This window comes from Sinocyclocheilus rhinocerous, unplaced genomic scaffold (genome assembly GCF_001515625.1).
Source record: "Sinocyclocheilus rhinocerous isolate Xijiao unplaced genomic scaffold, SAMN03320098_v1.1 scaffold412, whole genome shotgun sequence".
Classification (NCBI taxonomy): domain Eukaryota; kingdom Metazoa; phylum Chordata; class Actinopteri; order Cypriniformes; family Cyprinidae; genus Sinocyclocheilus; species Sinocyclocheilus rhinocerous.
In genome coordinates, this window is record NW_015642498.1 from 433,455 (window position 1) to 445,427 (window position 11,973).

At 35.9% G+C, this 11,973-nt stretch overlaps 1 protein-coding gene, 1 long non-coding RNA gene and 1 pseudogene across 3 annotated transcripts in view; 2 read left to right on the forward strand and 1 right to left on the reverse strand.

Annotated features, from left to right (window-relative positions):
• The window catches only part of LOC107755898 (origin recognition complex subunit 5-like), an 8,263-nt pseudogene extending 943 nt beyond the window's left edge, over window positions 1-7,320 (forward strand).
• A 1,060-nt stretch (window positions 7,321-8,380) lies between these two features.
• The window catches only part of LOC107755899 (uncharacterized), a 7,130-nt gene continuing 3,537 nt past the window's right edge, over window positions 8,381-11,973 (forward strand). The window contains exons 1-3 of one of the 2 annotated variants that reach the window (XR_001641746.1): window positions 8,381-8,585; window positions 8,675-8,833; window positions 11,226-11,296. This is a non-coding gene — a long non-coding RNA (uncharacterized LOC107755899). Of the gene's footprint in view, window positions 8,834-11,225; window positions 11,297-11,973 lie in introns of both variants that reach the window. The other variant, XR_001641745.1, reaches the window with a different exon arrangement.
• The window catches only part of LOC107755893 (guanylyl cyclase-activating protein 1-like), a 3,749-nt gene continuing 1,703 nt past the window's right edge, over window positions 9,928-11,973 (reverse strand). The window contains 3 exon segments of the mRNA XM_016572853.1: window positions 9,928-10,450; window positions 10,566-10,659; window positions 10,734-10,883. Of these exon segments, the coding sequence (XP_016428339.1) occupies window positions 10,323-10,450; window positions 10,566-10,659; window positions 10,734-10,883 (372 nt within the window). The 3' untranslated portion in view covers window positions 9,928-10,322.

The window sequence follows — 11,973 nt, forward strand, 5'->3', positions numbered from 1 at the left end:
TGGGTCAAGTGTTCAAGTGAGCATGAAGACCACAAGTGTGTGTCGAACTTTTCATTACTTGATGGGACACACTTATAGCGTTGTAAAAACGCAAGCGTTTAGATAGCTTCATTTTGTTTTAAATACTTTGCATTTTAAAATCAGCTTCTAAATGTCTGTTCAGTAGTCCCTATAACAGATGACACAAATTAATTTTTGGTGCTTCTGATTAAGTGATAAAAAGCAGTTGCAAATGTTTTTATTGGTGCAAATCTTTGCACCAATAAAACGTGCAACACTTTGTTTTTCTACCAAATTATAAAATATCTAATTAGCCTGTTATATTAATCTTTAACTTGCATTGGAAAGGTTTCCGTGACCTTTTGCGAGATCTCGGCGAAAAGTCTCATGATTTATTTCCAGAACATGATGCATGATGGGATACACTAAGCCTCGAATAGCGCTCCGGAGCAATATTCGAGATAATGTGGATTTAGTGTGCTTTAAGGGCATTGCGCTTTGGCGTTTTGAAGACTTGGGACAGTCTTGCGCACTTACTTCCTGTCGCCCGCTTGCGCTCTCAAGTGGCCAAGACCGCAAGTGTGGGTATTTGGGCAAGGGGTTTCTATAGGGAGATGAGAGGGTCTGTATTACTTCCTATTGGAGAAAGCGTAACGGTCAACTTGGATCACGTGTGCCTTAATAACCAATCACATTACAGCCAAGTTGTGCGGCACTCAATCACCGTTTACGGATTGTGGTTTATAAAACCTGTAAAAGTGTTTATTTATGGCATGCACTACACAACTTTTGCCCCAATTTACAGTTTGAAGAGTCAGCAGTAGTTGGTGAAAGTCAGACCCAGTCTGCAGCTTTTGTGCAGTTTGTCACTGAAAATTTCATAGTGAATGATGGACACAGACTCCAGACTATTAATCTATCCAGTCTGAGGATATCAAACATGTATTATTAAACATACATTATTTTCACTTGTCGTGATTTCTAGAAAGGAGGCACATGTTTCTGCATGTGTTTGTTGTGTTTGGAACAACGGGTAGTGTGTGGATCTTTAGTCATGTAGTTTATGAAGACTAGTTTTTCTCTGTAACCATTTACAAAGTAGGCAAGTGTATGATACCTTGAGATACCTTGAGAAGTGATTGCAGTAGTGATTGAAAATCTTGTTTTAATACCAGTGTGAATTCAGATTTCTTCTGAAGAATTATTGCTGTAGTAAGTGTATTGAAAGTTGCTTTGAGTAAAAGTGTATACTAAATGTAAAATAAGTAAGACATTGACTGTAGTTTTGTTATTGTGTATGTGTGTGTGTGTGTTTCAGCTCCCCCATGCGTCGGTGGACTGTGTTGAGTGTGTGTCCAGTGGGCTTCTCTTTCACCAGGTGTTGTCTGCCTTTTTTGGGGCCGATGCTGCAGCATTGCTTCCCCGTTGCCCGTCTTTGTCAGATATTGTGCGACTGTACAAACAGATGAGCTCCAACTCACCTGCCACTCAGACACGTTATATAGTGAGTTTATTTAGCATATCATATATAGTATAATATTGATTAAATAATATGTTTGGAGTTTAGTCAGAATGCTATGTCTGTGCAGGTTATGTGACAATCTCATATAATGTCCCTGTAGATTCTGGACAGAGCTCAATGCATGAGAGATATGGATTTCAGTCTGCTTCATGCTCTTCTGCGCCTACAGGAATTGGTATGTGCTCAGTTTAACTAATGTTTTACTGCATCAAGTAGAATACCTGTTCTTTATATACTTTTATGTCTGATAAGCAAATTCTCTTTTCTTCATTGAGAAAGACTTGAGATTTTGTGGAGACTTTACTTGTTAAAGGGGTCATATGATGCGATTTCAATTTTTCCTTTCTCTTTGGAGTGTTACAAGCTCTTGGTGCATAAAGAAGATCTGTAAAGTTGCAAAGAGCAGCTTTTGTGCAGTTTGTCACTGAAAATTTCATAGTGAATGATGGACACAGACTCCAGACTATTAATCTATCCAGTCTGAGGATATCAAACATGTATTATTAAACATACATTATTTTCACTTGTCGTGATTTCTAGAAAGGAGGCACATGTTTCTGCATGTGTTTGTTGTGTTTGGAACAACGGGTAGTGTGTGGATCTTTAGTCATGTAGTTTATGAAGACTAGTTTTTCTCTGTAACCATTTACAAAGTAGGCAAGTGTATGATACCTTGAGTTTTAAAAGACTTTAGTGTATTCCAGCCTTTAAAAGTGATTGCAGTAGTGATTGAAAATCTTGTTTTAATACCAGTGTGAATTCAGATTTCTTCTGAAGAATTATTGCTGTAGTAAGTGTATTGAAAGTTGCTTTGAGTAAAAGTGTATACTAAATGTAAAATAAGTAAGACATTGACTGTAGTTTTGTTATTGTGTGTGTGTGTGTGTGTGTTTCAGCTCCCCCATGCGTCGGTGGACTGTGTTGAGTGTGTGTCCAGTGGGCTTCTCTTTCACCAGGTGTTGTCTGCCTTTTTTGGGGCCGATGCTGCAGCATTGCTTCCCCGTTGCCCGTCTTTGTCAGATATTGTGCGACTGTACAAACAGATGAGCTCCAACTCACCTGCCACTCAGACACGTTATATAGTGAGTTTATTTAGCATATCATATATAGTATAATATTGATTAAATAATATGTTTGGAGTTTAGTCAGAATGCTATGTCTGTGCAGGTTATGTGACAATCTCATATAATGTCCCTGTAGATTCTGGACAGAGCTCAATGCATGAGAGATATGGATTTCAGTCTGCTTCATGCTCTTCTGCGCCTACAGGAATTGGTATGTGCTCAGTTTAACTAATGTTTTACTGCATCAAGTAGAATACCTGTTCTTTATATACTTTTATGTCTGATAAGCAAATTCTCTTTTCTTCATTGAGAAAGACTTGAGATTTTGTGGAGACTTTACTTGTTAAAGGGGTCATATGATGCGATTTCAATTTTTCCTTTCTCTTTGGAGTGTTACAAGCTCTTGGTGCATAAAGAAGATCTGTAAAGTTGCAAAGACTAAAGTCTCAAATCCAAAGAGAGATTCTTTATAAAAGTTAAGAGTCAACCACGCCTACCTAAAACGGCTTGTGTGGAAAATTTGTTTTTTGAACCTTAAACCTCATGAACACATTTCATTACACCAAATACACCAAATAATGTTCTTTTTAGCAGCATCATATGACCCCTTTAATAGTCATTGTTATATATTGGAGAATAGCTTTATACATATAATCCATTTATAATTTTTACACTCTTTGACAGGTAAATGATAATGTATGTGACAGTTATCTTGCTCAGCGAAATTGTGTGGGAAAAGTTTCGGCCCAACACTGGCTGCTTTGAACCTCTTCTCTTTAATTTTCCAGACTACAGTAAAGGTAAGAGGGTAAGACCATCACAGTGAATGATGGGTATCAAATAACAGATTTTGATTATGTAATAAAGAGCTTTTTATTTATTATATAATTGCAGCACAAACTGACCAGTGAGGTCTTGTAAATATGAGTGAAGATCAAATTTGTCAGTGTCCCAACGTTTTATATAACAATGATTATTCTGCTGGATCACATTTTGTGATGAGATTAAAATTCTAGTGCATTTGTCAACACTTTTTAGAATCTTTTCAACATACAGTAACACAATCACAAAATCAGAGGCTCTCACCTGAGATGAGCGTTAATACCGGGTGCAAACGGGGCCGAGGATATTTAATACTTGAATGGATGTATGAAATGTGTCTAAAATCCTTTTTTCTGATCTCTCAGCGGAGCTTGCGCAGATTCTGTCTCGGGATCATCACCCATCCTACACACCTGAGCTCTACGCTTCCTACATAAACATCCTGCTGGGGGTCTTCTTCTCAGTATGCATCTGAGAGAGCTCAGGCACCTGGTGAGATCATACTTGCCTTTAAACTATCTGAGTCTACCACAACAAACAGCTGTTTTCTGTTATCATAGTAGTTTTTATGATGTAGCAGATGCTCATAAACCAGTGGAAAGTGTTTTTGCTTCTCACCAGCTTTATGAAGACACAATAAATTAGGAGGTACTAAAATGCTAAATATACTAAAATGCACTGTTTAAAATTTCATTTAAACAGGCTGCCCTGAATTTCTCCAAGTTCTGTGAACCCTTGGAGAAAGGAGAAGGTAAAATATTTAAACACAACTGAGCAATACTTATACTTAATTTTTCCGTTTAAAGGCATAGTGTACACAGAAATGTAAATTCTATAATCTGTTCACCCTCACATTGTCTGAAATCTGTATTTATATTATGTTGAACAAATTTGAGCCTCTGCAGTCTGTATTATTTTTAAAAGTTTGATCATCTGCAGTGAATGGGTGCCGTCAGAATGAGAGGCCAAATAGCTGATTAAAACATCACAATAATCAACAAGCAATTGACATGACTCCAGTGCAATTAATGTCTTGTGAAGGCAGAAGATGCACGTTTGTAAGAAACAAATGTAGCATTAAGGCGTTTTAACTTTAAATCATCACTTTTAGCCAAAACACCAGCTCATAATCCATAATAACGCTTCCTACAGGGAAAAGGTCCGTTGACTATTGTCTTCTCGCATTGTGTGGATTACTTGTGGATTATTGTGATTTTATCAGCTGTTTGGACTCTCATGACGGCACCCATTCACTGCAGTGGATCCATTGGTGAGCAAGTAATGTAATGCTAAATTTCTCCATATCTGTTCTGATGAAAAAAAACTAATTTATCTATATATATTCAAAAGCTGAGTAAATTTTCATTTTGGGGGGAGCTATTGCTTTAAGGTAGTCCAGCAGTTTTCCTGATCTGATCCATATGCCATTTTCTAGAGTGAGCGACGGCAGGCGGGCTTGAGAACGGCGCGGCCGGCGGATTCGCAATACTACAGCGAGAATAAAAGTTACGCCTTCTTTCTTTGCGTGAACATTTGGGCGGCGTTATGCAAATCTTCCCACATAGTGACGTAGATATGTGGGGGCGTGTTAGAAAGAGCCGTTTTAGGTAGGCATGGTTGTCTTAACTTTTATAAAGAATATCTCTTTGGATTTGAGACTTTAGTCTTTGCAACTTTACAGATCTTCTTTATGCACCAAGAGCTTGTAACGCTCCAAAGAGAAAGGAAAAATTGAAATCGCATCATATGACCCCTTTAAATATAATAAACTCCTTTTTTTTTGTGTCAGTACGGTGTTTGAAATCTTTTCTTGCTTCCTTCAGCCAAAGAGAGTGATATTCACAAGTTATGGAAAAACATTGAGCCCCATCTGCAGAGAGCCATGCAGAAGGTTTACCTCCGAGAGGTGTCTAGGTCTGTTAGTGCTGTGTGATTTCTGAGTGCTTGAGCTGTGTGTCACATCAGTCTCTGAGTGTTTGTGTGTTCTGGTTTATTTCAATCAGCATGCAATGGGAGCAGCAGCAGATGGACAAGAAGGCCACGACCCTCAGAGGTACACAGACAGACACACGCACTCTTTGTGTTCAGACAGGCCTTAGTCTCAGGGCCTCAGTCATGCCCTCATGGACCATCTGCTGGCAGTGGATAGGGCTGCTAAAAACTGGGTCCAGCGCTTTTCTAGGATAGACTGCCAAGATTTCTACATATATCGACCCTCTGACCACACATAAGCTGATGGGCTGCCCTGATGAGTCATATTTCACAATAATTTGATAGTGGTGTGTTTGTTAAGGCCAGTATCATCTGCATTGTTGTTGTTGTTGTTGTTGTTATTATACTAATGGTTAGGGATTTGAACAACCCTTATAAAAAATAAGTGTGTTTGATTCGATCTTAATTGCATATTGAAAGTATAATAAAAAGGTGTATTTGCTGATAATGTAATATTAATTAAATGTAAGGTCACATAAGTGTATTTAAAGAGTACACTTTTATGACTTTTATCACGTTTCGTACACTTAATTACACTTAAAATGCACTTTGTTATACTGTAGTTATAAAAAGGATATCACCAAACACTAAAAGTACTTGATTATAATAACTGTCATGTTATTCTATATTAATATATTTTAGATGTACTAAATTGCAATTTCATCATTACAAATGTGTAATTACACATATTTAAGTAAATTAATTACAGGTTTCAATAGAAATTACATTAAAGTATATTTTAGTTTAGCATAAATGCTTGTCAGTTCTGCAGTACACTTACCCATATTTCAAGGACAGTAGAATTATGAATTTATATATAAAGATATACTTAGGTGGGTCAAAAAGCACTCTAAAGTTACATTTGAAATGAATTTAAACTGTTATGCATTTTAATTGAATTTTAAATAACATGCAAATAAGCGTCACACTGAATGTATATTCATAGTATATAGCCTACACAAATTATATTATTTCCATAATAAGTAATCATAAGTTAATTGATAGTCCATAATACTTAAAGCATTATCTAAAATTAAAAATTAACCTGTAATGTTGTTACTACAGTATTTTTTACAAGTAGATATAAATCTACTTAAACATTTAATAAATCTTAATTTTAAAAAAAGTTAATAGCAAACGGAATCAGTTTGTAGACGGTCATTTTTTATTTTATCTGTATCTTTGGAAATCCATTTCCTTTACTAATATCATCCAGTGAGAAGTCTTTTCCTCCTTCTGTAGGTTTATCAGCACATGCTCACATAGAGCTGCCGTATTATTCCAAGTTTCTTCTGATTGCTGCTTACCTGGCTTCCTTAAACCCTGCTCGCACAGATCGCCGCTTCTTCCTCAAGGTGTATTGGAGCATTCTGATCTTTTCTTTATTATCTACATACTATCACGAGATCTTACTGAATCATGACTGCACCTTTGTGAATTATGTGATCACTAAAAAAAAGGCTTGTCTTTGCTTCAGAGTCACGGGAAAATAAGAGAGACTAATTTCTTGAAGAAACATGAGAAGGTGAGAAGTTGCTACTGTTGCTTATTGTTCATCACTGTTCTTCCTGCAGGTTTAGTAACGTCATCTATATATATTTTTTTCCCTCTGTTTTGTCGTTTTGCTGCAGACTAGTAACCATCTATTGGGACCGAAGCCTTTTCCTCTTTGACAGACTGTTGGCCATATTCTACAGTGTGGTTGATAGCAGAGTTAAAACTATAGCCAGTATCTTCTCACAGGTCATTTAATTTATCAAATGATGAGGTTTGGCAAATAATAACAAACTATGCCATTCATTTTAATTAGCTTATATAAGGCAATAAAACATGATTTATGTACAATGTGGCAGCACCAGCAAATCTTGGAATTTTGGACACTGGGTGGCAGTGTTTCATCTTTTTTTTTTTTTTTTTTTTTTTTTTTTTTTTTAAATTTTTTTTTTTTTTTTTTTTTTTTTTTTTTTTTTTTTTTTTTTTTTTTTTTTTTTTTTTTTTTTTTTTTTTTTTTTTTTTTTTTTTTTTTTTTTTTTTTTTTTTTTTTTTTTTTTTTTTTTTTTTTTTTTTTTTTGTCAAAAGTAATACGTTTTCCTTGATAAATGAACAGCATATGAAGAGTTCCTTTGCAAAAACAGATAACTCCGTTTTTAAAAATTTTCAAAAATCATGTTTTTTATTATTTTTTTATCCTGCATTCCAATTCATATCAATCAAACTGCAGTTGGGTGGTTTTGATTAAATAATAATAATAATGAAAAAAACAAATACAGCTAACTAACATAATAAAACACAATAAAAATATGATAACACAATAAAAAACATGATTTACGAAAATTAATCTGTTTTTGCAAATAAACTTCATATATTGAATAATATCTAATTATCCATTTTAAAATTGTGACTTCCAGGCCTTAACAAATTTAGAATCTTGAGTTGTTGTTTTTTTTTAGTTCTGTGAAACAAAGCAAAACCAATGTTACACCGTGTCTACGGACGTGAGCGGCGCGGTGCGGCGCAACAAATCCCCGACAGAAAACTGCTGCCGGGTTCTATTTATGACGTGCTGACACAAATTTCAAATGGTTTTCAACGGTCGTTTGATCGCGTCCAGTGTAGGCAGACTTTAGCTGTTGTAGACAAGGTGTTACTCACCTATTGAGAAGAAACAAAGCAACCTCGGCGTCCGATCGCAGGCCTCCGCTCCTTGAGTTCTCTCCAGCGCTGGAAAGCTGATCCGATATTTACATGGGTCCTACTTCTTGCCTTATCGTTCTGCAGACGTTTTCCTCTTTTGTTTTTTTATCTGCCATCTCTATCTTTCTGTCGCTCGGCTCGGCTAATGTCCGTCCCATGCACTGAACGCGCTGTCCTCCACATCACGAGTAGACACGCCCCTTATTGCTGATTGGCTACAAGTTTGTTTTGCTATTCGGCCCGAATCAGTTTTCTAAAGTGTTTTTGAAAAATCACATACCCTGCCTTTAAGGTAGTTTGGTGCATCATAATATGTGTGCTCTGCTCAAAGTGTATTAAAAACCAAAGTGTACCAGGGACCAGGTACAAGCTTTAATACTAATTGACTGTATTAAACAACAATTCATTTATACGTTTTAGGCGTTATTCCCATGTTCATGCAGTGTTTTTGCAGCATGATGGCTGGCATAACATCCCTCCCGGGCTTCATGGTAATATCACAGTTGCACATGTCCGTTCAACCACATTTAAATGAATGAGATATTACAAATATGTTTTGTGTTATTTGGCTCCTTTGCAGAAGAGTAGCTCAGCTCAGAGGACTGACCTCCTTATCCTTTTGCAACAAGATGGCAAAGCTGGCATGAATACCAATCACCCTCTCAGATGAAGACAAACACAACCCAGAACAACCACTAAATGAGGATCTGGGAGAAAGGAGCAGTGTGTGCAATGGAGTGTAAGTGATTCATTGAAATTTAGGCTTTTATTATAGCGGTCTGTTAATTCAGCTTTTCAGAGGTTACTGATGCTGCGTCTGACTCACAAGGTCTCCATGGTAACAGATTGGGGTTGTCATAGAAACTGAGGGACCACAGTTTAAAAAGGCTCCAAATGTGACTCATGTGTTTTCTCACACACTGAGTGTAGTTTGAATGGAAGATGGAGGCTAGAGACACAAGGGCAAAGGTTCATTTTGGTTAGTTAATACATGCATGAACTTATAACGATTTCAGTTATGATGTTTTTAATGTCCAAATGGAAGCACAAGCATTTCATTAACAAGCTTAAAGTAGGCCCTGTAGTCCTACAACAGAAGGCACCCTTATAACATGTCTATGCGAATACAGAACAAGCCAATTTCATTTTTAAACCCTGCAGAGGCTAAGATAATATGCAATATTAGTAAATATAGTATGCATATATCCATAAAGAAGTAAACATTCCTGACTTTACAGAGTTTGACATGCAGTAGAATACTTAACTGAAGACTGTTTTAACAAATGCGTATTAACAAATGAAATTCAGTTAATATGAGGTCATTTTTATTATCCTTATATTAATTGAGACGCTAAATCAGACTGGAGAATAATTTTAAAATGCAGTTAAAAAATATGGAATTATTAACAATTGTGCCCATTTATAGTACCAAAAATATCAACTAACCTTGAACATTCATAAAAAAAATTATTTAAACTAAATTGCAAAAATGGACAAACACTGTTGTTCAAAAGTAATTTTGTTTTATTTTGAGAAAGGACTCATTAAATCGATCCAAACTGACTTTAAAATTGTTACAAAATATTTCTAATTGAAATAAATGCTGTTCTTCTGTATGTTCTCGAAAATATTTAGCAGCATAACTGTTTTTAGCATTGATGATATAACTGGAGCCTGCAGTATCGGCTGCTGAAAATTCAGTTTTGACATGACAAGAATAAATCACATTTTAAACTATATTCAAACAAAAACATTATTTTGAATTGCAATAATATTTCACAATAATACTGTTTTTATTAATGTATTTTTTTTAATCCAGTTATGCAGCCTTGAGGGCCTCAAACTTTTGAACAAATGTATTTGTTATCCACTTATTAGTCAAATATTTAGAAATGTCTTTCTCTGAGGCATCTAATACAAGTGATGCATAAATATATATATTTTTTAAAATGTTACATCTTTTTTTGTTAATAATAAAGTAACAAAAAATAAAACTGATACTGATTCTTTTCCCATGAAGCCTCTTTCTGCTTAGCAAGAAGGCTGTTTTTGGGAAACAGTTGTGGGACGTCCCACACCAATTTCGTTTCTTGGCCCCTTTAGCTCTGTTTGAAGTGACTGTGCTTTAAAGTGCTTTCAGAATTAGACAGTTGAGTGTTGCTCTTGTTTTCTGATCAAGAGACTCTAAAGGAGAACTGTAAGTGGCATATATGACCGTGGACTGTCTCTTAGACGCTGTGTCTCCGGTTATGGATCATGGCCACAATGTGCGAAAGATCTGAACTCTTCATCATCACCTCCATAAATTCTTCATCACTACGTGCCCCTGCTACAAACTCCTCCAGCGACAGCTACCCTGTTGAATGGAGAACGGTTAGCGATTATGGACAGGCAAATCATTATCATACTCTTTTAAAGATTGAATATGGTTCTTAAGATTAGAATCTTATTCCAATTGTTTTTGCACTCACCATCTCCATTGATGTCGATCCTATCAAACACTCGGTTTGTGAACTCCTCAGCACTCAATTCCTGCGACTCACTTCCATTTATGGCACGGATGGCCTAATGTAAAAGAAACCATTTTTATTATGAATTTACCTTTTCTTTTCATAGCCATCTAGTGCAGTTATTCCTACCTTTATGATATTGAGGAGCTCGTGTCTGTCTATGCAGCCGTTGCCATCAACATCATAAAGTCTGAAATACCAGCGCAGTTTGTGCTCCATCTTGCCTCTCATTACAAGACTGAGAGCGGCCACATACTCCATGAAGTCTATATAACCGTCCTGCAAAAGAGACAAACGCATTTCAGAAACAATTCATTTTAAACACTTGAGACCATTGTGATTGATGTAGTACACTTCATATGTACTGTTTTATGTCTGATCTATTATGGCTTAGAACTTTTATCTAAAGATTATGTGATGAGGAAATGATTAAAATACATCTGGAACCAAGTTTGATGAAAGAGAAGTGACCTTTGAGATCCGTCTGCCAAGCAGCATCCACATCTGGAACTATCTGTTTTATATTCAATAAGTTGCAAAATGTTTTATATTAAGTATGTGTTCCCACATTAGTCCGTAATGAATCCTAAAGCAGCTGGATGTCATTGTTCTCTTATTTAGGTGATGGAGGTGTTGAGGATCATGATCGGGGTGATGAGGGTGCCCTCTGGAGGATTACTGCCAATTCCAAGGTCTGCGTCTGAGACACGGACACCAGACATAATCCTCAGGTCAACACATTTTCCTCTGAATGACACAGATCCCCGCTGTCTAGGGCAGTGTCACGGAGGAAGGTCATGGGCAACGTTGAGGTTTGTCAATGTGGAGATATATGGATATTCTATATTGCATAGTTGCATATTGTTGAGTAATTGATCAGACATGCTTTTACTGGTATTAGTAGTGTGTAAAAGTCTGGAAAGTTTAACATTAGTAAAGATGCATCTTATTTCCAACTTTAAAAAAGAAAAGATATCTATATAATGCAGGCCTCAATAATATGGGGGCAAATGTGTGCCACTTATTAATCATTTGAGAAATTGAGAAATCCATTATAGAATAAATTATGAAATGTGTAATCATGGATAAAAATAATTTCAAAATGTAAAAAAAACGAATAGAAAATCATTAAAATTATCATTATGAACAGTTTATGATTTACAATGTCACAATGATGTCAATGTCACAATGTCAGATTTAACAAAACAACCCCTGATAAACAATTTGCTGTAATCAAATTATAAAGCATTATAAAAAGAATTGTGAAAATTGACATCCAAAAATAGAAACAATATATCCTATAACATTATAAAATACTAATTGATTAAAAGCTCTCTCTCTCTCTCTCTCTCTCTCTCTCTCTCTCTCT